At 44.0% G+C, this 25,916-nt stretch overlaps 1 protein-coding gene and 1 long non-coding RNA gene across 3 annotated transcripts in view; both read left to right on the top strand.

Annotated features, from left to right (window-relative positions):
- CYP3A6 (cytochrome P450 3A6) overlaps positions 1-15,130 on the top strand; it is a 31,039-nt gene extending 15,909 nt beyond the window's left edge. Inside the window, 6 exon segments of the mRNA NM_001171268.2 lie at positions 1,008-1,135; positions 2,151-2,217; positions 7,258-7,418; positions 9,695-9,921; positions 12,467-12,629; positions 14,713-15,130. Of these exon segments, the coding sequence (NP_001164739.1) occupies positions 1,008-1,135; positions 2,151-2,217; positions 7,258-7,418; positions 9,695-9,921; positions 12,467-12,629; positions 14,713-14,808 (842 nt within the window). The 3' untranslated portion in view covers positions 14,809-15,130.
- Positions 15,131-22,094: 6,964 nt separating this feature from the next.
- Positions 22,095-25,916, top strand: part of LOC103345258 (uncharacterized) — a 104,080-nt gene continuing 100,258 nt past the window's right edge. The window contains exon 1 of one of the 2 annotated variants that reach the window (XR_011384552.1): positions 22,095-22,459. This is a non-coding gene — a long non-coding RNA (uncharacterized lncRNA). The remainder of the gene's footprint in view (positions 22,460-25,916) is intronic. The other variant, XR_011384551.1, reaches the window with a different exon arrangement.

The following is a 25,916-nucleotide window of genomic DNA, read 5'->3' on the forward strand; positions in this document are numbered from 1 at the left end:
GGCACTGCAGGCGGTGGCTTTACCCGCTATGCCACAGTGCTCCCCCCCAGTTTTTCTTTCAATACTGATGGAATTCACCACTAAAATTGTCTGGAACTTGTTTTCATTGTAGATAGTTTTTTATATCTTTGTGTGTTACATATCTATGCATATTGTCTATTCCCTTTTGATTTGATTCTTTATTGTATGTCTTTATAGGATTTGTCCATTTTAAGTTATCTAATTTATACAGATTATTCTAACACCTGAATTGTTAGTAGAATTCCTTTATAATTCTTTTCATTTTTTTAAACTTTGATAGAATTATCTGCCATTCATTTCTGATGCTAGTAATTTGTCATCTGTCTATTTCTTCATCAGTCTAGCTAAAATTTTGCCATTTTGATGGCATTTAGAAAAAAGAGCCTTTGATTTTATTGATTTTATCATTTATTATTCTCTATTTTGTTAGTTTCCAATTTGGTCTTTGTTCTGTTCTTTCAGTTTAGTTTGCTCCTAATTTTTCAATGCAATACCTTGTAAAGTTAGATTATTGATCTGAGATCTTCCTTTTTAAAAGCTTAGACATTTATAGCAACATATTTCCCTGCAAGCAGTGCCTTTTCTACATCCCATAGTAAATATGCTCATTAGTTTTGACATAAAATGTCTTCAGTTTGATTAACCTAAAACAACTTGTAATTGTCTGTCTGATTTCTTCTTTGACCCATTGGCTGCTTAGGATTATATTGATTGATATCCACATGTTTATGATCTTCCTGTTTTCTTTCTTTCTTTCTTTTTTTTTTTTTTTGACAGGCAGAGTGCACAGTGAGAGAGAGAGACAGAGAGAAAGGTCTTCCTTTGCCGTTGGTTCACCCTCCAATGGCCGCCGTGGCCGGCGCAGGAAGCATGTGCTTCCTGGTTGAGGACCTTGATGACTTTCACTCTTCTGATTGAGAAATGCAAATTGCACCATGTAAAGTTTGCATTTCCTTATGGTTTCTTTTTTTTTCTTTTCCCTATAGCACTCTTTCCATTCCTTACCCCAATTTTTGAGGCATTGCATATCAGTATGTTCCCAAAAGATGTTATGGATTTTTTGAAAACATCCGTGGAAAAGATTAAAGATGATCGTCTCAAAGACAAGCAAAAGGTAAATTTGTTGTTTACATGAGGATGTTCTGTTTTTGTTAATTTTTGGTCTGTAAACATCTTATTTGTATATTTCTCTCTGTGTTAATTGTAGATAGAGAACTCTAGGTTTTGGACATGAAAACTTCTGGATTTTGGGGGCATGAAGGCGGGGCTGGGTCAGGTGGTATGAAAATGAGTTAGAACATTTACAGTTTGATGATAGGCATGTTGAGACATAATATTGAGATAAAATCTTTACCATCTCCCTTCCACTCAGTAAACTGTCCAAGGATAAAAAGTAGGATTTAGAAATTATTTGCTGATACTATCACTTCCTCAGATCTTAGATTGTTAAAAGAATCATTTCCATCCCACGTGTATTATTTTACACATCCTCCAAGGGAAAGCTCTCTGTCTACCTGAGGGGAGACTGTCTACTTTACGTTTGCAACTCCCATGGCTCGGGTGGGTCAGTGGTCTTTTCTGGGTATTGAGATTGTAGACTGGCTTCGCGTGGTCTGGAGGCCAGTACAGGGATGCGTGCACGTTGGGGAGGCTACCTAGGGGTCACTGAACGTGGTTAGACATCTCTCGGAGGGTGGAACATTTGAAGATGCACACAGGAACGTTGCAGAGGATCTGTAGGAGTGTCAGGAGTTTATGTGGACGCTGGTTATGAGTTAAGGGAGAACAGAAGGATTGATGTGATGTTCAGGACTTCCTGAGGAAGCACGGATGACAGCAGGAAGAGTGGGGAACGCTTTGGTCAGGCAGCCATGTTCAGAAGCCGGACAAACTCGAGAGCAAGGAGGGAAGAAGCCAAAAAAAAGCTGTTCAGCGTGGCTGGATTTCTCTTAGGGAAGCTTGCCACCCTCTAAGGTTCGTAGGTGGGTGGTTCTGCTCCCTGGTGACTCAGGGACTCCAGTTGACTTCTGGACTCAAGGGATCTCAGAGAGGAGGTCGGGTGCTGCACTCCTGGTGTACGTTTTTCCTTATGGTTTTGTTTTCATTGACTCTTCTCTCTATGCTTCCAGCGCCGAGTGGATTTTCTCCAGCTGATGATTAACTCTCAGAATTCCAAAGAAATCGATTCCCACAAAGGTAACCAAGGGTGCTCCAATGTCTGTGCGTGGGAGGCTCTGCGGGAGGATTCGCCCCCAGATGTGCAGGGAGTTGTCCAGGCAGGTCGGCATTTCTGCCAAACTGCAGAGAGACACGAGCCCAGATACCACAAGTGGTAGCCAGAGTGAATTCTGCAAGCGTGGTGGCACAACTGTGAGGAGAACCATGGACAAGTATTTCGTGCCTGGAAATGCGTGAGTGGCCAGTGGTAGAACAGAGCTGATTCTCAGTCACATCTAGACCCACGGGAAATGTTCTCCGGACGTGAAGTCAGAGGCACTCTGTCCCCAGAGCTGGGGTACTGACTGGGAACACTTGCTCAGAGTGTGTTCAGTGACTTAATCTGTAAAATTCCATTTTTCTGTTTGTAATACATGTGGGCCCTGTGGGGAAGCTTTGGAGAGTTTGTATATTTGCAGTTTGTCCTCAAACCTTCACCTAGGTTTGATCACGCAGTGATGGCTTTTGAGTGAAGCCATTACCACTATGCTCATTGCAAATTGATGACTTCCTTATTCCATCGTCTTCGGGAACTCGAAGTGATCATTGCTACTGGAGTGTCTTTGCTTTCTAGATAATTTCTGTGATCAAAACTAGGAAAGTCAAATTTATTTGCAGAGAACTGAGAAATATAAGTATTTCCCTTTGTGTCTATACCCAAGATATAAACAGGCTTTCATTTTCTCTGTTTCTCTCTCCATCTGTCCAGGTCTCTCTTTTTTTCCCTCTCTGGTCATTTTCAGTCTACTAGTGCTTTGCCAACCATCTGACAAGACTCCTGAGTACTTAACAGTTGTTCTAGAGAGCAGGGTGGGCTGACTCCAGTACATATGTGTAAATATATCTATGTCTACATCTATCCCTCTCTCACTTGTTTTTTACAGTGTTGTTTTTAAACATTTAAAACTTTTTTTAAGAGATGGAGGGAGGGAAGAGGGAGAGCATGCACTTCTATCTATTGATTCATTCCCCAAGTGCTCACAGTGGCCATGGGTAAATCAGGTTGATGCCAGGAGCCAGGGACTCGATCCGTGTCTCCTACGTGGGTGGCAGAAACACAATTACTTGATCCATCACCACTGCTGTCCAGGGTCTGTAGTTAGCAAGAAGCTGGAACTGTGGCTGGAGAGGAGACTTGAAAAGAGGCACTCTGATATTGGATGTCTGAATCCTATCTGGTGTCTTAACCACTCGGCCAAACGCTCACTCCTCTGTCACTTGTCTTACTACAGCTTTGTTTGACAGAGAAAATACTCTAAATTTGCTGTTCAATACAGTAATCACTAGATACATATAGCTACTGAGTATTTGACTTGTAGCTAGTGCTGCTGAACAAGTTAATTTTAGATTGCATTTTAATTTTTTGTTTTTAAAAAAGATGATTTATTTGAGAGGTTGAGTTACAGAGAGGAGAGACAGAGAGGTCTTCCATCTGCTGGTTCACTCTCCAAATGGCTGCAATGGTTGGAGCTGGGATGATCTGAAACCAGGGGCTTCTTTCAAGTCTCTTATGTGGGTGAAGGGGCCCAAACACTTGGGCCGTCTTCTGCTGCTTTCCCAGGTCATAACAGGGAGCTGGATCAGAAGACGAGCAGCCGGGTTGCAAACCAGCTCCCATATGGGATGCCAACGCCACAGGTGGAGGCTTAACCTACTATGCCACAGTGCTGGCCCCTATTTTTATTTTTTAAAAAGATTTATTTATTTATTTGAAAGGCAGAGTTAGAGAGATAATTAGAGAGAGAGAGAAATCTTCCATCTGCTGGTTCACTCCCCAGATGGCCACAATGGCGAGAGCTGGGCTGGTCTGAAGCCAGGATCTGGAACCTGCTTCTGGGTTTCCCACATGGATGCAGGGGCCCAAGCACTAGGCCATCCTCCGCTGCTTTCCAAGGTGCATTAGTAGGGAGCGGGATTGGAAGTGGAGCAGTCAGGACTCGAACTGATGCCCACAAGGGATGCCTGCGTTGCAGGCGACAGCTTTATCCACTATGCCATAATGCTGGCCCAGATTGCATTTTTAATGAATTAAAATTTGAAACTCCACGTGGTGGTGGGGGCCAGTGCTCTGCTTCTCTGTGACTCTGCCTTTCAAATAAATAAATAAATCTTTTTTTTTTAAATCCACATGGTGGTTAGTGCTGACTTAATGAACAGTAAAGAAGTAAAATTCGAGTTTCTAGTCCGTTTTCACTACAGTATCAGGAGTTTTATGCTAACATGGAGAAAGCATTTGATGGTTGAATTTACCCAAAATGCATCATAGAAATCATCAGTGGTAAGTCAGAACCCTGTAGACATTTCTCATGTTAACTTCATGTTTTAGGTTATAATTGTATAGGTAGCGTAGGCATATACTTATTTTGACCAGACAGACCAGTGCATGCTCGCTTGTCATCACAAGGGGGCTGGATCGTGAGCAGGAGGGCTCGTGCACTAAGGAAAGTGGCATCAGGCTATGATTTTGCAGGCGTTGTTCATCTACCCGCGGGATCGTATTTCCCAGTATTTCATGCTGACCAGTGACTTCCTACTGACACAGTCTGTCTTCTGCTGCTTTAATGCCCTCCATTAGATAGAGTGGATCCTAACACTTCTAGCTCTTACCTTTCTCTGTAGTTTCTCTGCGTCCTGAGATTACCCTTTTGAAGGCTGGGCCCCCGTCTTCTAGTACCTGATGCCTCTCAGACATGACCCACGTTTCTCAGCTCAGATGGTGCATACTAGTTTCTCACGTTGCTTGGAAGTTCAGGGTTTGATTCTGCAGCACCAGGGTATGGTTTAGGAGTCTTCACTTCTTTTACTTTTAAAAAATGTTTATAAAGGGAGCAGCTTTCATGCATTTCATATATACAGTTTTAAGAGCGTAATGATACTTCCCATGCTACCCTCCCTCGCCTTCTTCCTTCTTTCCTTATTTTCTTTTAATTTATACAATGACACACTTTCTTTTTTCTTTTTCTTTCTTTCTTTCTTTTTTTTTTTGACAGGCAGAGTGGATAGTGAGAGAGAGAGAGACAGAGAGAAAGGTCTTTCTTTTGCCGTTGGTTCACCCCCCAATGGCTGCCGCGGCTGGTGCGCTGCGGCTGGCGCACTGTGCTGATCCAATGGCAGGAGCCAGGTGCTTCTCCTGGTCTCCCATGGGGTGCAGGGCCCAAGCACTTGGGCCATCCTCCACTGCACTCCCTGGCCACAGCAGAGCTGGCCTGGAAGAGGGGCAACCGGGACAGAATCTGGCGCCCCGACTGGGACCAGAACCCGGTGTGCCGGTGCCGCAAGGCGGAGGATTAGCCTAGTGAGCCGCGGCGCTGGCCTCTTTCTTCTTTTTAAATATAGATTTATTTATTTGAAAGGCAGAGTTGGAGAGAAGCAGAGCCAGAGATGCAGAGAGAGAGAGAGAGAAAGAGAGGTCTTCCATCTGCTGGTTTACTCCCCAAATGGCAGCAATGGCCGGAGCTGAGCTGATCTGAAGCCAGGAGCTTCTTCTGGGTCTCCGACATGTGTGCAGAGATCTAAGGACTTGGGCCAACTTTACTGCTTTCCCAGGCCACAGCAGAGAGCTGGGTCGGAAGGGGAGCAGCCGGGACTAGAACTGGCTCCCATGTGGGATGCCGGCACTACAGGCCAGGGCTTTAACCTGCTACACCACAGCGCTGGCCCCCGGAGTCTGCATTTCTAGAGTGTGTCAGAGATGCTGTCACCTGAAGTCAGCCAGCGTGTTGGTGATGGGGATGGCAACAACAGGAGCTGGGCCAAAGCTAGGAGACTGAAACTCTGTCCAAGTCTCCCACGTGGGTGCAGGGACCCAAGTGCTTGGGCCATCTTTCATTGCTTTCCCAGGCGCATTAGGGAGCTGGATTGGAAGTGGAGCAGCTGGGACTCAAATCCAGGGCCCATATGGATTGCTGGCATCACAGGCAGTCTTTAATCTGCTACACCACAACACCTCTGCAGAGAGAGAGAGAGAGAGACAGACAGACAGGTCTTCCATCCGATGGTTCACTCTCCAATTGGCTGCAATGGCCAGAGCTGCACCAATCCGAAGCCAGGAGCCAGGAGCTTCTTCTGGGTCTCCCACATGGATATAGGGGCCCAAGGACTTGGGCCATCTTCCACTGTTTTCCCAGGCCATAGCAGAGAGCTGGATGGGAAGTGGAGTAGCCGGATCTCGAACCAGCGCCCGTATTTGATGCCGGAGCTTCAGGCCAGGGCATTAACCTACTGCGCCACAGTGCCAACACCAATGTGGATTTTTTAAAAAAGATTTTATTTATTTATTTGAAAGGCAGAGTTACAGAGAGGCAGAGGCAGAGAGAGAGAGCGAGAGCGAGAGCGAGGTCTTCTACCTGCTGGTTCACTCCCCAAATAGCTGCAACTGCTAGAGCTGAGCCGATCCGAAGCTAGGAGATTCTTCCAGGTCTCTCACATGGACACAGAGGCCTAAGTACTTGGGCTATCTTCCACTGCTTTCCCAGGCCATAGCAGAGAGCTGGATCAGAAGTGGAGCAGCCAGGACTTGAACTGGCACCCATATAGGATTTTTTTTTTTTGACAGGCAGAGTGGACAGTGAGAGAGAGAGACAGAGAGAAAGGTCTTCCTTTGCCGTTGGTTCACCCTCCAATGGCCGCCGTGGCCAGCGCACTGCGCCGGCGCACCATGCTGATCCAATGGCAGGAGCCAGGTGCTTCTCCTGGTCTCCCATGGGGTGCAGGGCCCAAGTACTTGGGCCATCCTCCACTGCACTCCCGGGCCACAGCAGAGAGCTGGCCTGGAAGAGGGGCAACCGGGACAGAATCCGGCGCCCCGACCGGGACTAGAACCCGGTGTGCCAGTGCCGCTAGGCGGAGGATTAGCCTAGTGAGCCTCGGCGCTGGCCCCAGATAGGATTTTGGCACTGCAGGAGGGGGCTTTATCCGCTACGCCACAGCGCCAACCCATACTATGTGGATTTTTATTCTTTTCCTCTAGGGTGATTCATATTGACCTATTTCCCTAAAATGTGTTTCTTCCCTTTTTAGCTCTGGATGATATAGAGGTTGTAGCCCAATCAATTATCATTCTCTTTGCGGGCTATGAGACCACTAGCAGCACCCTCTCCTTCATTATGCATTTGTTGGCCACTCACCCTGATGTCCAGCAGAAACTCCAGGAGGAGATTGATACACTTTTGCCCAATAAGGTGAGTGAGTGACCCGGGACAGGGGCTGGGGGAGGAGTTAGAATAGAATCCCCCACCCCCCCCACCTGCCGTCCTGCACTACCCGGGGGAATAGTTGCAAAATGTGTGAGCTTTGATTCCTTCACTGGCAAATTTAGGAAAGATCTAAAGAGAAAAACACATGGAGATACAAAGGATGCCGCTCAAAACTGTATGATCTTTGTGAGTCAGTGTTGGTCCCGGCGTGTCTGCTGGCTGTTAGAAGAATGCCAAGTCAAAACCATCCACAGAACCTCAGTTGCACCTACAGAAGTCGTCATTGCTCTGATGTCAGGTCATTAGCTCTGTTTCTAGTGGCCGGCCTTGCTCTGGCCTGGCTGTTGGCTGAGTGAGGCCAGCCTGGGCTGGGGAGGCGGACTCTGCTCTGTGTTACGCACTCCTCATCCTCCAGCCGAACAGCCAGTGGGAAAGAAGACAAGATAGGACCCAGGGTGTCCGGCTCTTGAGTCAAACTCAACATAACACCAAGTGATAGCCACACATTATGCAACCTGGTTTTCTTTGGAGTATGCAGAAGCCTGGAGTCTGGGGTGATGTGGCTGCTCGGTAGCAAAGTACACACAGGGGTCTTCTTCAGCGTTTGCAGTCAAGACCTGAAACTGTAGTGAGCGACTGTTCTAGCAACAGTGGGTGGGGCTGAGAGTGGGTTCCTGTCTCTGTCGAACTTTCATTAGAATTGAGATTGTCCCAGGTTAACATCTATTTTTAAGCTTCTTCTGTCATAATAAGATAGAAAGAGACTAGTTTTTCAACTCTACGAATGTTTTCTGAGATTTATTTTATTTATTTGAAAGGTGGAGTTAGAGAAAGAGAAGGGTGGGGAGAGAGAAGAGAGAGGGAGAAGGAGACGGAAGAGAGGGAGAGGGAGAAGGAGTACACACGCGCAGACGAGCTTCCATCCACTGGTTCACTACCCAAATGGCCACCACAGCCAGGGCTGGGCCAGGCTGAAGCCAGGAGCTTCCTCTGGGTCTCAGGGGCCCAAGCACTTGGGCCATCCTCCACTGCTTTCCCAGACACATTAGCAGGGAGCTGGATCGGGAGTGGAGCAGTTGGGACTTGAACAGCGACCATATGTGGTGTCGGTGCTGCAGGCGGTGGCGGTCCAACCTGCTATGCCACAACGCTGGCCCCATCTCTGCAAAGTTTTAAAGAAAGATTTATTTATTTATTTTGAAAGTCAGAGAAATATCTTCCATCCACTAGTTCAATCCCCAAATGGCCACAATGGCCAGGAATAGGCCAGGCTATATCCAGGAGTCAGGAACTTCTTTCAGATCTCCCCCATGGGTGCAGGGGCCCAAGCACTTGGGCTGTCTTCCATAGCTTTCCCAGGTGCATTAGCAGGGAGCTGGATTGGAAATGAAGCAGCAAGTCTTGAATCAGTGCTCATATGGGATGTCGCATCTCGGGTAGCAGCTTTATCTGCTACACCACAACTCTGGGCCCTGGTCTCTGCACATTTTATAGATGTGATCAAAATAGTTTCCAATCAGGATTTTTCAAATCAAAAGCTTTCTGCAAAGTAAGGGATTTTCTCTTTTTCATGTTCCATTTCCTTGGCAATGCTTATGACCTCTCTTTTGAAAGGTGACAGTGACTTTGGCAAAATTTCTTTGAGAGTAATGGTGTATTCTACATGCTACGGGTTTCTGGGCTTGTGTATGGAATTGTCCCCAAAGTCTCCCAGTTCATGACTACTTCCCACACCTGAATGTACCATTCATGGAGCTGGGCAAAGAACATGGCAGTTATTAAAATGCCTCTTCAGGCCGGCACTGCGGCTCATTAGGCTAATCCTCCACCTGCGACGCCGGCACCCCAGGTTCTAGTCCCGGCCGGGGCGCCGGAGTCTGTCCCAGTTGCTCCTCTTCCAGTCCAGCTCTCTGCTGTGGCCCAGGAAAGCAGTGGAAGATGGCCCAAGTGCTTGGGCCCTGCACCCACATGGGAGACCAGGGGAAGCACGTGGCTCCTGGCTTCGAATCAGCGTGGTGCGCCGGCCGCAGCCACCATTGGAAGGTGAACCGACAGAAAAGGAAGACCTTTCTCTCTGTCTGTCTCTCACTGTCCACTCGGCCTGTCAAAACAAAACAAAACAAAATGTCTCTTCAATGCTACCATCTTTTACCAATGTGAGTTATCCTTTTGAGCACCCAACACTTCAACAGTAGTGCATTGAATGAGTGTGAAATTAATTCCAAATCTCCATTTATGAAAATCTGTTTCTTTCTTCCCAGGAACTTGCTACATATGATACCCTGGTCAAGATGGAATATCTGGACATGGTGGTGAATGAAACTCTCAGATTATACCCAATTGCTGGCAGACTTGAGAGAGTCTGTAAGAAAGATGTTGACATCAATGGGACATTCATTCCCAAAGGGACAATTGTGATGATGCCGAGCTATGCCCTTCACCGAGATCCACAGCACTGGACTGAGCCTGATGAATTCCGCCCTGAAAGGTATAAGCTCCCTGGGAGGGGAACCTACCCTGAAGCAGGCTGGTTCAGGCATATTCTGACATTTCTTACACAGATAATGAACATGGGACTGTAGAGTCATTTGCGTGCGTGAATTTTTATTTTTACTAGTTTTTCTTATGAGAAGAAATGGTAATTGTTTTCAAAACTGTTGAAACTGTTGACTAGGAAAAGGCAGCTAAAGCCATCCACAGTTCCAAAATTATTTACGTAGCGTCTGTATTGCATTAGGTATTATAAGTTACATGGGATGGTTTAAATTATACAGGAGGCTGTGGATATACTGTGCCATTGTATATTAGGGATTTGAGTGTCTGTGGATGGTGGAGGTCCTGGATTTTGTCCTCTAGTAAAACAGATATGAGAACATACATATAAGAAACTCATATAGTTTTGGTGATGTACGTATACACCATAATTTATTAGCTGCTACCTGATTGTAGGTGTGTAGGCTTTTTTTTCCCTTTCAGTTTTCCTGTGCTATTCACTTTGGCTGTCTTGCTATCACAACATCTACAGGAAACATTTCCACCTTGCGCCTGGTGGCCTTGTCCTCTACAGCAGTTGTAAGACAGCAGGCTGAGCTGATGAGAGGCGCTCACCCCTGATGAGCAGACGCCTCTGTGAGGACAGAGGAAAGCCCAGGTCTGCAATCCTGCCTCTGGCTGCCATCCTGTGCCAGCTCACGTGTCCTCTTAGTAGTTAGTGACTCCTCCCAATGCGAAGTCGCCAGCTCTCTAGACGTTGGAGGTGTGTCAAGCATGCTGTTCCGGGAATTAGCAATTAAAGTCAGGCTCTGGGCACATTGTACCCTCTGGAAATAGTTGACGTGTGACCACTATTGTATTGGCAAACAAAATGGACAAAGGAGTGTGTAGGGCACTGGCTGTTCAGTCAGGAGGCTTGGGATCTGGTCTTGTGGGCTGTGTTGACCCTCGTGCAGGCATAGAGTCTCCATATGATATTTATGAGAGGAGTAAATTAGTGTTGACTTAATGCTTTATTTTCTGGGCCAGAAATTCTGTGTGTGCCTCCCATTCAGCGCCTCTATCTTCTGTGGCTTCATTAATGTTAAAGAGACCTTTGTAGTGCTCTTTGATTCATTCAGTCATCGAGTTGTGAGTGCTTTCTGTGTGACAGGGACTGGACTTGGCAGTGAGAAACGCACATGTTAGAAATGTTATGTTGGAGAATATTTGAAATATACACAAGTGTAACTATGGAATACTTCTAATGCATCACCATGTGCCCAATACTTGCTCCAGTAGCCACAGTCCAGTCAGCTCTTACTCCCATGCCACCACAACCCTCCCTCTGGTTGCCATGTTGTGTGAGCAAAATCACCTATAAGAAGTTAAGAATATTCTCCAAAATGTAAGCACTCTTTTTTTAAAAGATTGATTTATTTAACTTGAAAGTCATAGTTACACAGAGAGAGGAGAGGCAAAGAGAGAGAGAGAGATATCAATCGATTGATCGATTTTCCATCTGATGGTTCACTCCCCAATTGGCTGCAATGGCCAGAACTGTGCCAATCTGAAGCCAGGAGCTTCCTCCGGGTCTCCCATGCGGGTTCAGGGGCCCAAGAACTTGGGCCAACTTTTACTGCTTTCCTAGGCCACTGCAGAGAGCTGGACGGGAAGTGGAGCAGCCAGGTCTTGAACCGGCACCCACGTGGGATTCTGGCGCTTCAGGCAAGGGCATTAACCCGCTGCGCCATAGCACCGGCCCCTAAGCACTCTCTTAAAACCAAATAACTATATCCCATGGTCATTTTCCCAAGATAAATATTTTTCCTTAAAAATCATCAGATATTGAGGAATTATTTGAATAAATGCTAGGTTTAGCCTTCAAGGAATCTGTAGCCCGGTTGAAGAGAGAATCCAGGAGGTTGGTGATGACACTGAAGTGGAGGAGCTTCGTATGACGTGTAAATGATGTAAATGACCTGACTTGGACTGTTACAACTGTTCTGTGAGAGAGAAGGAGTGTGCTGGTGGGGGGAGAGTGAGAGTGAGGCAGAAGTAGGAGAGGAAAAAGGAGGAGGGAAGGGGTGGGGAGGAGAAGGGGAGAGGCAAGGAGGAAGAAGGCAGGGAGGTAGGTGATGAAAGGGAAGAGAGAAGAGAGGAAGAAAAAAGATCTGTTTAAATACCAACCAAGAGGCGTTTTCCCCTGCTGCTTCCTCAGTGAGCATCCGACCAAGAAGACCCACCTTCCCTTCCACCAGTCTCATTTCCCATATGCATTCCAGAACCTGAGCACATCACCGTCCTAAATGTAATTTTAGTGTACAAACATACACTGTCTTTTAAACAGCATTCATCTAATTTCATCAACAAGACAGATCCTCTAGGAGAGGGGGATGGAAAGGATCTGCAGCTTACGATTCTCAAAGCTAAATGCCAGCAGTGTTTGAGCAACCCACAAGTGTGTCCTGTGTACCACTGGTTGAGAGGGCTAAATGATAACCCCAGATAGGTGCTTTTATGTGGCTTTAACTTGTTTTCACCTACTTTTGTGGAACCAGGTTCAGTAAGAAGAACAAAGACAACATCAATCCTTACATATACCATCCCTTTGGAGCTGGACCCCGAAATTGCCTTGGCATGAGGTTTGCTCTCATGAATATAAAACTTGCTCTTGTGAGATTAATGCAGAACTTCTCCTTCAAACTTTGTAAGGAAACTCAGGTCAGTGTACTTAACGTATCAGTAATGTTTTATTGGGAATTTTTAAAAACTGTGTGTGTGGGGGTCTATATATTAAAAGAATATACTCACTTGTCTTTTAATAGTTTATTCTAGCAGCCAAAATATCCATGTGAATATATGGGAATTAAGATTATTTCAGCTCTGGAGTTCCAAATGGGCCATTTTCTAAAGACCAAAGTATAAAGATCCTTAGAGTCAATGCATATTAGCATGGCATGAGTATGTGATGACTCCTCTATCCACAAGGAAAGTTTTAAATTTAATTTCAAGTCAGGTGGAGATGGCAAAGTGTTGTGTTTACTCATGAGGTGCCGTGATTACTCTATCATGACTTTTGAGTGTCACTCTCCTCCACAATTTAGACATCTTCAGAAAGTTCCGGGGGAAGGCATATTATTAAGAAAAGTTTCAAAGATCTTTTTACACCAAAAGCCAACTTTCATTCCATTTTCCTGTAAGCTTTTTGAAACCCACTGTACATAAATTGTCTCATGGTAATACTGAACCACATTGGAACCCGTGGGGGGAGATTTAAACAACGCATGATGCCTGGATCATCTCCAAATTAAGAACTAACTCACCCAGATTGTGGATGTAAAAGTTCCCCATTGTTTCCCATGTGCGCTCAAGGTTAACCGTCAGCAATTTATGGCACTTCTGCCGGATCTGAATGGCTGCCACAGTCCGTAGCCCTCCCGACTCCTGTATATCATCTTCAAGGAGCTGTGTCCCAGACACACTTGGCTCTCTGTGTTCCAAGAGTACCTCCATGTATTGTCTTCCCACTCTCCTCCTCACTTCATTCTCATCTTCCAAGTTTTGTTTCCTTCTTAACTTCTCCCCCCAAGTCTGCCAACTCCAGGGTTTCCCCCTTTCTAGTCCAGGGAGCATTCACTTCTCTGCTCAGTGGATGGTTTCTGAGGAGTGTTTTTGTCTCCTAATGGAATACTTCGTCATTACACACCCTGTTTTGTTCTCAGGGTGTTTTTCCTGCATTTTACAATATCTCCCTACAACTTAACTCTTGAACTTCATTTTAATCCCTTAATAAACTCCCGATGGTGTCTTTTAAGGGACTTTGCCCACTGAGAGTATTCACAAAACGTTTAAGAATGATTTACCAATGATTTGGAGTTACTAGATACAGATTTTAATTTAAGACTTTTATCAAAAGGCGTGTGTGTGTACACGTGTGCTTACTTGTCTGTATGTCTTCAGGGGAAAGTGTATGAACACCATTTGGAATTTGAATGTGATTACATGATTACATGCCACATTTATAATTAAGTATTATCTGCTGGCATCAGAAATTCCCCATTTGCACTACACTTGGAAGGCAAGAAGAGATGTTAGAAACATGAAGCATGATGCTCTTTGATAACTGATTGTTCTCATCATTAAACCAAACAGGGTTTTCAGAAGTTGAGAACTGTCCAGAGTTAACATAAGTGTCACCTATACAAGAGTAATTTCAAGTTTCACCATCACAAATTTAGTTTTATGTGACATTCAAAAAGGGCTTGCCATAATGGCTAAGAATGATATATAAAATTTTCAGAGTCACCATTCTAGCATACAATTGAAATAAAAAAAGAGAACAAGCCAATGTGGTTTGTCTCAGGCCTGCCACAGAATAAGTTCTCCCTATATATTTTGTTTAATGAACAGGTGGATGAATGGTTTTACTATTCAGTGTTGAAACAGTCTAAAAATAAGGTTGAACTCTTTACTTAGTGTAGGGTTAATCTTGTAGGTTAACTGAAAATAGATCTTTGTAAAAAATAAGAATGGGGTTAGGAGATGGAGGAGAAAGGCGGGTGGGAGTATAGGCAGGGTGGGGTGGAAAGAATCCTTATGTTCCTAAATTTGTATATATGAAATGCATGAAATTTGTATACCTTAAATAACATTTAAAAATAACGATAAGGAATGTAAGATATATGATGTTAATGTAGTTCTCCATGTTTGTAAAGCACCATTGTCCTCAGTGTGGTTTTTCTGCTATGCTTCTGTTATTGATGGTGTTTCATGTCTTACTTCTATGCTTATTTAATTATTCCAGGTCCCTCTAAAATTAGGTAAGCAAGGACTTCTTCAACCAGAAAAACCCATCGTTCTAAAGGTTGTGTCGAGAGACGGGATCATACGTGGAGCTTGACTTTCCTATGGACTTTTGCTTTACTCTTCAAGGAGGCCATATCCCAGAACGAGACCTACATTTACTTTGTGAATAATAGTTGGAAATAAAGATGGGGTTAACCTGTGGTACTTAAAGAATGATGGTGGAGTGTGGGTTCACTGAGCCATCCCTGTGTGTGCAGAGTGCTGTCTGTTGTGTAATAGAGGAGGTGACTACATCAGTGCCACACCTGCAGATTCGGCCTCTCCGATCCTCGGGGATTCCCTCTCTCCATGCTCATTTTGTCATATCACCCCTCACTTAGCTTGATCAGACAATACACTTGGCTCACTGGTTTTTGAATCATTTTTGGCAAAAATCTGAATAAATGAAGTGACCCTAAGAATGACGTTTGTATCCTATATTTTTTGCATTCTTCTCTAATGAGTATTCCACTGAGTATGTCAACAAACATTTCTTTACAAAAAATGTCATCAGATGCATTCCTGCCTATTAGGTGGGCATCTATGGAACTGAGCCAGTGAGAACCAACAACTCGTGTTTTGGATCCTCATGAATATGATGTGTGGGGCCCGTTTTGGAATTCCAGTTTGATAATTTTTTTTTATTTTTTTGACAGAGTGGACAGTGAGAGAGAGAGAGAGAGAGAAAGGTCTTCCTTTTTTGCCGTTGGTTCACTCTCCAATGGCCGACTCGGCTGGCGCGCTGTGGCCAGCACACCGCGCTGATCCGAAGGCAGGAGCCAGGTGCTTCTCCTGGTCTCCCATGGGGTGCAGGGCCCAAGCACTTGGGCCATCCTCCACTGCACTCCCTGGCCACAGCAGAGAGCTGGCCTGGAAGAGGGGCAACCGGGACAGAATCCGGCACCCCGACCGGGACTAGAACCCGGTGTGCCGGCGCCGCAAGGCGGAGGATTAGCCTAGTGAGCCGCGGCGCCGGCCTTCCAGTTTGATAATCAAGATGGATTTTAGTCACTCCACTGTGAATCATGGTGATCATACACCATGATCAAGTGAAATTTACCCCAGTGATGCAAGGAGGCATCAACAGTAAGAAGTCAATAGATGTAAATCACATCAACAGAATGAAGAATAAAACCCATAGGACTGTCTCAATAGATGCTAAGATTCACCTTCCCCTCCTAATAAAACCTCTCAACTGATTAACTACAGAAAGTATATTCTTCATATGACAAACCCACAACCAACATTGTACTGAGTGGAAAATACCAAAGTGTTTCTTCTAAGACCTGGAACAAGAAATGGATGTCCACTTTTACTCATTTCTTCACTCCAGTATCAGAAGCCTTAGACAAAACAATTAGACAAAAGAAGGGAACAAAGGGCATTCATTTTGGAAAGGGAGAATCCAATATACCCGTTTGTAGACATGATTTTGTAGATAGAAAAACTAACTTCAAATCATACAACAAAGCTATAGTAATTAAGGTAGCATGATGGGGGCCAGTTTATTGGCTTAGTTGGTTAAGCTGACGGCTTTGATGTTAGCATCTTATATGAGCACCAGTTCTAGTCCTGGCTGCTCCACTTCTGATCCACCTCTCTGCTAAAGTGCCTGGGAAAGCAATGGAAGATAGCTCAAGTACTTGGGCCTTTGTCATGCATGTGGGAGACCCAGATGGAGTTCCATTCTCCTGGCTTTGGCTTGGTCCATCCTGGTTGTTTTGGTCATTTGCAGAGTAAACCAGCATACGGAAGATCTTTCCCTCATTCTGTAACTCTTTCAAATAAATAATTCTTAAAATATGGTACTGTCATAAAACTGACACACAAAAATAATAGAAAACAAAACAATCCATGTCCATATAGCCAACCAATATTTGAAAAGATGCCAAGAAAATACTTTGAAGAAAGGACAGTGTCTTGCTGGCAAAATGATTACCTGTAGAAGAATGAAAATCAATCCTTACCACTTTCCATATCCAACAATCAACTCCAAATGGATTGAAGACCTCAATGTAAGACATGAAGCTATAAAATTGCTAGAAGAAAACATAGGGGGAAACATTTCAAGTCATTGGTGTAGGTAAAAACTTGTTGAATAGATATCAAAATCATAGGTAATGAAAATAAAAGAGAGAAATGGAAGTATATCACACCAAGCTTCTGCACTGCACAGGAAACATTCAAATGAGTGAAGAAACACATATATTGGGAGAGAATTTTCCAGAATATGTAGGGAGTGCAACACCAAACCCTAAATAACAATTAAAAATGGAAAATTCATCTGAATAGACATTTCTCCAAAGAAGACATCTGAATGGCACAAAGTGTGTGAGTAAACACTTGATGTCACTTATCATCAAGGAAATGCAAGTCAAAACCACAGTGACCTCGAATAGCTAAAGCAATCTTGTACAACAAAAACAAAGCCAGAGGCATCACAATACCAGATTTCAGGACATACTACAGGGCAGTTGTAATCAAAACAGCATGGTACTGGTACAGAAACAGATGGATAGACCAACGGAACAGAATAGAAACACCAGAAATCAACCCAAACATCTACAGCCAACTTATATTTGATCAAGGATCCAAAATCAATTCCTGCAGTAAGGACAGTCTGTTCAATAAATGGTGCTGGGAAAAATGGATTTCCACATGCAGAAGCATGAAGCAAGACCCTTACCTTTCACTTTACACAAAAATCCACTCAATATGGATTAAAGACCTGACTCCTGCCTTCAGCCTGGCCTTGCTCCGGCTGTTGTGGCCATTTGGGGAGTGAACCAGTGGATGGAAGAGCCCTCTCCCTCTCCCTCCTCTCTCCTCTCTCCTCTCTCCTCTCTCCTCTCTCCTCTCTCCTCTCTCCCCTCTCTCCCCTCTCTCCCCTCTCTCCCCTCTCTCCCCTCTCCCCTCTCCCCTCTCCTCTCTCTCCTCTCTCTCCTCTCTCTCCTCTCTCTCCTCTCTCCTCTCTGTAACTCTGACTTTCAAAAAAAAATCAATAAATCTTAAAAAAACTCTGGACATGGAGTAGGGATCAATAAACATATAGACATTAAGGCTGGTGGAGGGGAGAGAAGGATATATGGATATTGGATAACAGGTACCCAGGTTACATGGAAGTAATATTTGCTAGTGCTCCATGCACAGTGTGCTGACTACAGCTCATAATAATACATTTTGTGTTTTATAAGGAACTATAAGAGCTTAAAGACTCAAATCATAATGTAATGGTGACAAAATGACAGTGCTAACTAGCCTGATCTGATCAATACGTGCCTTACACATGTGTTGAAATATCAACTGTGGCCCATAAATATGTACAAATATTACATACTGGTACTCTGGCCTCAGAATCAGCCCTTAGGGCATTTGGATCAGGCTGAAAAGCCCATGAGAGTATTTCAGGCATGGAAAGCCAAGACACTCTATCAAAAAAAAATTACCTAAATGAAAGATCTCCGCGAGTGAGATCCCAGTGGAAAGAATGGGTCATCAAAGAAGGAGGTACCTTTCTCTGAAGGGAGGAGAGAACTTCCACTTTGACTATGACCTTGTCTAAATATGATAAGAGTCGGTGAACTCAAGAGGCTTTCATAGCCTTGGCAACTCATGACTGGAGCCTAGGGAGATTACTGATGCCATAAACAAGAGTGTCAATTTGTAAAGTCAACAACAGGAGTCACTGTGCACTTACTCCTCATGTAGGATCTCTGTCCTTAATGTGCTGTACATGTGATTTAATGCTATAACTAGTACTCAAACAGTATTTTTCACTTTGTGTTTCTATGTGGGTGCAAGTTGTTGAAATCTTTACTTAATATATACTAAACTGATCTTCTGTGTATAAAGAGAAATGAAAATGAATCTCGATGTTAATGGAAGGGGAGAAGGAGCGAGAAAGGGGAGGGTTGCAGGTGGGAGGGAAGTTATGGGGGGGGGAAGCCATTGTAATCCATAAACTGTACTGTTCCCACGTCTGACTTCCGTGATGCACATGCTGCATGAAGAAGTGAGTTTTCCTGTGGACACCCTTCACTACTCCCAGCTCGGGACTGGACCCCCACTGACATCTGCCTCTTCTCCTTGACTCATCGACCACACTTTTGCTTGCTTTTCTGTTGACCTTCAGTGGACACATTGGTGCACTTTCCCTTAAGTGCTCTTCACAGCTTTCTCAGTTTCTGTGGATTCACACCAGAAATGAGGGAACATTCTAGATCTCAGTGTCTTCACCGTGATGAGACTCAAGCCATGCTTCTCCCAAATATCAATTGTCATTTGAGAAACCAGTAGAAGCAGAAAGGTCGCTCATCTATCTTTTGGTCCTTCTCCTCTGAAGAGACTGTAGGAGCCTCATTTGAGAGGTTCTCTTTCTACCTGGAGGATAGAAGCTTCCTTACCTCTGAAGACGGGGTCGCACGGAGGGCTCTGAAAGAAAGATGAGTTCCTGAGTGCTCCCACCCAGCCTGTTGCAGCTAAGCAGACACCCTTTGTCCAGGCATACTTCTTCATGGCTGTTCAGTTCTTCATGAAACCTAGCATAAAGAAGTACACAGATTCACCTTTGTTCCGGGTCTTTATTTCTATGAGCTCTTGGCTTGTGTACAACTTATATAGGGGGGGCCGGTGCTGTGGCGTAGTAGGTTAATCCTCCACCTGTGGCGCTGGCATCCCATATGGGTGCCAGTTCAAGTCCTGGCTGCTCCACTTCCGATCCAGCTCTCTGCTGTGGCCTGGGAAAGCAGTAGAAGATGGCCCAAGTGCTTGGGCCCCTGCACCCGCATGGGAGACACAAAGAAGCTCCTGGCTCCTGGGTTCGGATCAGCTCAGCTCAGACCATTACAGCCATTTGGGGAGTGAACCAGCAGATGGAAGACCTCTCTCTCTGACTCTTCCTCTCTCTATCTGTAACTCCACCTCTCAGATAAATAAAAGTCTCAACAAACATATATAGAGTACAACTATGTGTTTGTGTTCTTAATTTGTCTCCTCTTACAGAAACTTCAATAGGGCATGAAAAAAGATTTTCAACAGTGTTGTTCGTGATGACCATAAACGGAGATGCATGAGATTCTACTGGTTCTGAAGCCTGCAGCTGAGGTTCTGGAGAGGTAGTGATGATGTCTGCAAAAGGTAAGAGTTCTTACCAAGGTCCCCTCTCCTGCATGTCTGTCTGTGGAGTCCGCTCAGAAGGGGAAAGTAAAAATTTCTCCTCCTATCTCCCTTTACAAATTCTTTAGCCTGGATTTGGCACTTGTGTGAATTGGTTTGGCATTATCCATTCGTTTCCCTGTAGGGTAGTTACTGCTTTCCTGTTAGTTTTGTTTTGCATCCTGGGAGGTTGGAGGTGTTTCCTCCCCTCAGGGCACGGTGGTGTTGGTTTTGCATGAATAGGAAGCCTACTCCAGGCTTGGGGTCCACGGCTATGGCCTAACAGACACGTGATTTGTCTTCAGCTCTGTGAGCAGGAGGAGCCAGCCCTCTCTTGCTCTCTGTGTTTTGCTCTCTGAGGACTGTTTCTGGATCTTGGGGGGGCTGTATCCTTTTTGTTCCCTCTTTTGAGATGTCTCTCATTTTCCTAGTTAAGTATTTTATTTTAAAGATTTTATTATTTATTTATTTGAGAGCTAGAGCTACAGACAGAGGGAGAGAGAAAGGCCTTCTATCCACTGGTTCACCCCCCAAATGGCCACAATGGCCGGCGCTGAGTCATGGGATCTTTCCTGTGACTAATCTGCCATATGGCTAACGACAGAGTTTGCTATTACAGGCCTTCTTGCCAGCTTCTTTTTTTTTTAACTTTTATTTAATAAATATAAATTTCAAAAGTACAACTTTTGGATTATAGTGGTTTTCCCCCCCATAACCACCCTCCCACCCACAAACGATCCCATCTCCTACTCCCTCTCCCATCCCATTCTTCATTAAGATTCATTTTTAATTATCTTTATATACAGAAGATCAACTTAGTACATACTAAGTAAAGATTTCAACAGTTTGCACCCACACAGACATGAGTGGTGAATTCAGTGTCTTAGAATATGACGTGCTCATCAAAACACAAGAAACTGTCTCCTCTGAACCCTATTGCCCAGCAGAAAGAGGTGGAATCATTTTATAGAACCCTGGCTGCCTGCAGTGATATCTGTCATGCTCTGAGTAGCTCGGGAGGGCGGGGCGCCTGGATAGGGGGGTTGCTGCTGTCCTCTCCTTTCACACCCGTTGTTCTTAGGCATGCATTATTTATATAGAGAAGGGAACTATTCTTTGGTCAAGAATTTGTCTAATCAAAATTCAAAATTTTTGGCCGGCGTCATGACTCACTTGGCTAATCTTCCACCTGCGGCGCCGGCACCCCGGGTTCTAGTCCTGGTTGCTCCTCTTCCAGTCCAGCTCTCTGCTGTGGCCCAGGAGGGCAGTGGAGGATGGCCCAAGTGCTTGGGTCCCTGCACCTGCATGGGAGACTGGGGGGAAGCACCTGGCTCCTGGCTTCGGATTGGTGCAGCGCCGGCCGTAGTGGCCATTAGGGGAGTGAACCAACGGAAGGAAGACCTTTCTCTTTCTCTCTCTCACTGTCTGTAACTCTACCTGTTAAATAAAAAAAATTAAAAATTTTTGAAACAGTAATTTTTGCTTGGTATGTTCTTCAAGAGCCTCTGAACAGATGCACCTGACAAAATAAAAAAATTTATGACTACCCCCTCTCCCCCCCGCAGTGAAGCCACAGGTCCCTGGTATTTCTGCTCCGATTATCCTTTAGGACTCAAAAGAATTCTGGTGGCTCAGCCTGAATGTACAGAGGTGGGACCTCCTGCTATGTTAATAATTCAGGAAGATGCTGTGGTCACAAAGGGTCTGGGGAAATGAAACATAGGAGCCACCAGTCTCAGCAAACTGCTGTCAGCCAGACTCCATCCGAAACGCTGTACCAGGAAATAGAGACCTAACAGTGCGAATACCCAGACTGTGCCCTGGAGAAGCTCAAGATCTGGCAGAGAAACGTGTGCTGAAATCAGCAGTGATGCTAGGATGCAGGGAGTGCAATCACGGACTTGTGTGCGATGGACTGACCTTGCCCAGAGGAGAGGAGTTCACCTGTGTGAGGAAGTCGGCAGGGAGAGAGCTGCGTTTTGAAGTTTGAGTCGGAGTATACCAAGGGGACATGGTATATTCTGGGTAGAGGAATCTGCGTGGTAAAGACCTATACATGTAGCTTTCTGGCGTGGATTTGAAGTATTTTAGAACAAGGGGAGCCACGGCTACAAGGGCAGGTCAGATGAAATGTGCGGCCAATTTCTGAGAAGAACCAATAACCCTGGGGCTTAAAAACACTGATCAAATTGTTCACTGATTTCCCAGAGTGTAAACTCAAGGAACATCAAAGTATGGATGTCTGTGGTTGTCTGACAGCTGAAAATGTAGAGAGAACAGACGGCTGTTCCGGTTATAGGAGAAGCACGGTTTAAAAAGCCATTCTGCTGGCTTTAGCTGTGGCCCCACCTACTTTCCTAGCACATAAATATCGCAGCTGTGACAACAAATGACTGCTGGGCAAGGAAAGGAAGCTCTGGATTCCCAGACCACACGTCTGCAAGACGACGCGGAGCAGAGCGCTGCAGAAGGGAAGTGGTGGTGCACCTGATCCCAGACTTCTCCATGGAAATCTGGGTTCCGCTGGCTGCCGGCCTGGTGCTCCTGTATCTGTGAGTAACTGTCCCGCTCACCCCGAGTCCGTTCTATAGATTCCCCCTTACAGTACTTCCCGCCTTGCTCGGTTACAGTGTTGGGTTGTTACATAGAGTCTCTGTAATTTTGAGGTATGTTTCTTCTATATAAATTTGTGGAGGGTTTTATTGTGAAAGGATATAAAATCTTATCAAATGCATTTTCTGCATCATTTTAGATAACGGTGTGTTTTTGGTTCTTCATTCTGTGATGTGATTTATGACATTGAATGTTGAACCACCCTTGCTTCTCTGGGATAAATCCCTTCTGATCATGATCTTTCATTTGGTTTATGTGGTTTTGGATTTGGTTGGCTAGTATTCTGTTGAGAATTTTTGCATCTGTGTTCATTAAGGATATAGGTCTGTAGTTTTCTTTTTGTTGTGTGTTTTTCTTTAGTTTTGGTATCAAAGTGATGCTGGCTTCATAAAAAGAGTTCGGGTGGTTGGATCCTGTTCAATATTTTGGAATAGCTTGATAATATTGTAGTTCTTCTTTAAATGCTTTGTAGAATTCAGTAGTAAAACTATCAGGTCTGGCGCTTTTGATTTATGGTAGACTTTTTAAATTTGTGCCTCAATCTCATCGTTCTGTGTCTATTTAAATTTTTCTGTAGCTTCATGGTTCAATCATGATAGGTTTTGTGTATCCAGGACTGTGTCAATTTCTTAGAAGTCTTCCAGTTTTGAAATGTGATCCCTGTTAAACATAAGAGTGGGAATAAGAGAGGGAAGAGATGTATAATTTGGGACATGCTCAAGCTGACTTGCCCCAAATGGTAGAGTTAGAAACATACCAGGGGATTCCAATTCAATCCCATCAAGGTGGCATGTACCAATGCCATCTCACTATTCCAAGTGATCAATTTCAGTTCACAATTGATCATAATGAAAGGACTAAGAGTCAAAGGGAGCACATAAACAAGTCTAGTACCTGCTAACACTAACCGATGGAATAAATAAAGGGGAGAGTGATCCAACATGGGAAGTGAGATACTCAGCAGACTCATAGAATGGCAGATGTCCTAAATAGCACTCTGGCCTCAGAATCAGCCCTAAAGGCATTCGGATCTGGCTGAAAAGCCCATGAGAGTATTTCAGGCATGGAAAGTCAAGACACTCTGGCAAAAGATCTCTGCGAGTGAGATCCCAGTGGAAAGAACAGGTCTTCAAAGAGGGAGGTGCCTTTCTCTGAAGGGAGGAGAGAACCTCCACTTTGACTATGACCTTGTCTAAACAAGATAAGAATCGGAGAACTCAGAGGGCTTCCATAGCCTTGGAAACTCATGACCGGAGCATAGGGAGACTACTGATGCCATAGACAGGAGTGTCAATTGGTAAAGTCAACAACAGGAGTCACTGTGCACTTACTCCTCATGTAGGATCTCTGTCCTTAATGTGCTGTGCATTGAGATTTAATGCTATAACGAGTACTCAAACAATATATTTCACTTTGTGTTTTCATGGGGGTGCAAACTGTTGAAATCTTTACTTAATGTATACTAAACTGATCCTCTGTAAAAAAAAAAAAAAAAAAAAAAAAGAAATTATCAACTCCCAACTTGACTCTCACTGGGATTAAACATGACAATAGGTCTGATCTGATTTCATCATCACTTAAAAAAATCATCTATTATTTTTCACTTTATGTTTCTGTGTGAGAGCAAACTGTTGAAATCCTTACTTAATGTATACTAAGCTGATCTTCTGTATATTAAGATAATCGAAAATGAATCTTGATGTGAATGGAAGGGGAGAGGGAGTGGGAAAGGGGAGGGTAGTGGGTGGGAGGGACGGTATGTGGGGGAAGCCATTGTAATCCATAAATCGTACTTTGGAAATTTATATTCCTTAAATAAAAGTTAAAAAAAAAAGAAGTCTTCCAGTTTTACGCAAGTAGTTGTTCATAGTAATTTCTTATAATATTTTGAATTTCAGTGTTGTCGGTTGTAATATCTCCTTTTTCATCTCTAATTTTATTTACTTTAGTTTTTCTCCTTTTTTCTGTTAGTCTGGCTAAAGGTTTGTCTATTTTGCATTTTTTTAGTTTCAATTTCTTTTTTAAACTGATTTTTAATTTATATAAAGGGAACAAATTTCATGTATTTCACATACACAGTTTTAAGAAAATAATGCTACTTCCCAACCTCTCTTCCCTCCATCCTTTGCTCCCCCTTTGCTCCTCCTTCCTCTTTATTTTTCTTTTAATTTTTGCAGTGACATATCTTCAGTTTATAATCACAAGCTAATCCTCCACTAAGTAAGCAATTCAGTATGTAGTAAGTAGAAAAACCATTGATCATCAGGCATATAGACATTGGATATAAACAACAATCAAATTTCAAAAGGTCAATTTCATTTATTTTTGCTCTGAACTTTATTATTTCTCGTCTCATGCTGATTTGGGGTGGGCTGATTCTTGTTTTTTAAAGTCTTTGAGATGCAGCATTAGATCATTTGAGACATTTACCGTTTTTTCTTTACTCTTTTATTTGAAATAGCAACTTAACATGTAGGTGATATATAGTTAATCACTGTGGACTCAAGAATTCTCTCTTCTAGGACAATGATGGATTCCACCCAAGATCCTCCTTTTTTTTTTGTAGTTCCAAATTATTTTATTCCATCCTGCTTCACTTTTTGTTGCTAAAGTCAAATTGGAAAGCAAACATTTTTCTTTTTTTAAAATTTTATTTAATGAATATAAATTTCCAAAGTACAGCTTATGGATTACAATGGCTTCCCCCCCATAACGTCCCTCCCACCCGCAACCCTCCCCTTTCCCACTCCCTCTCCCCTTCCATTCACATCAAGATTCATTTTCGATTCTCTTTATCTACAGAAGATCAGTTTAGCATACATTAAGTAAAGATTTCAACAGTTTGCTCCCACACAGAAACATAAAGTGAAAAATACTGTTTGAGTACTAGTTATAGCATTAAATCTCAATGTACAGCACACTAAGGACAGAGATCCTACATGAGGAGTAAGTACACAGTGACTCCTGTTGTTGACTTAACAAATTGACACTCTTGTTTATGGCATCAGTAATCACCCTAGGCTCTTGTCATGAGCTGCCAAGGCTATGGAAGCCCCCTGAGTTCACTGACTCTGATCATATTTAGACAAGGCCATGGTCAAAGTGGAAGTTCTCTCCTCCCTTCAGAGAAAGGTACCTCCTTCTATGATGACCCATTCTTTCCACTGGGATCTCACTCGCGGAGATCTTTCATTTAGGTAATTTTTTTTTCCAGAGTGTCTTGGCTTTCCATGCCTGAAATACTCTCATGGGCTTTTCAGCCGGATCTAAATGCCTTTAGGGCTGATTCTGAGGCCAGAGTGCTGTTTAGGACATCTGCCATTCTATGGGTCTGCTGTGTATCTCACTTCCCATGTTGGATCGTTCTCTCCCTTTTTTATTCTATCAGCTAGTATT

Source organism: Oryctolagus cuniculus, chromosome 19 (genome assembly GCF_964237555.1).
Source record: "Oryctolagus cuniculus chromosome 19, mOryCun1.1, whole genome shotgun sequence".
Lineage (NCBI taxonomy): Eukaryota > Metazoa > Chordata > Mammalia > Lagomorpha > Leporidae > Oryctolagus > Oryctolagus cuniculus.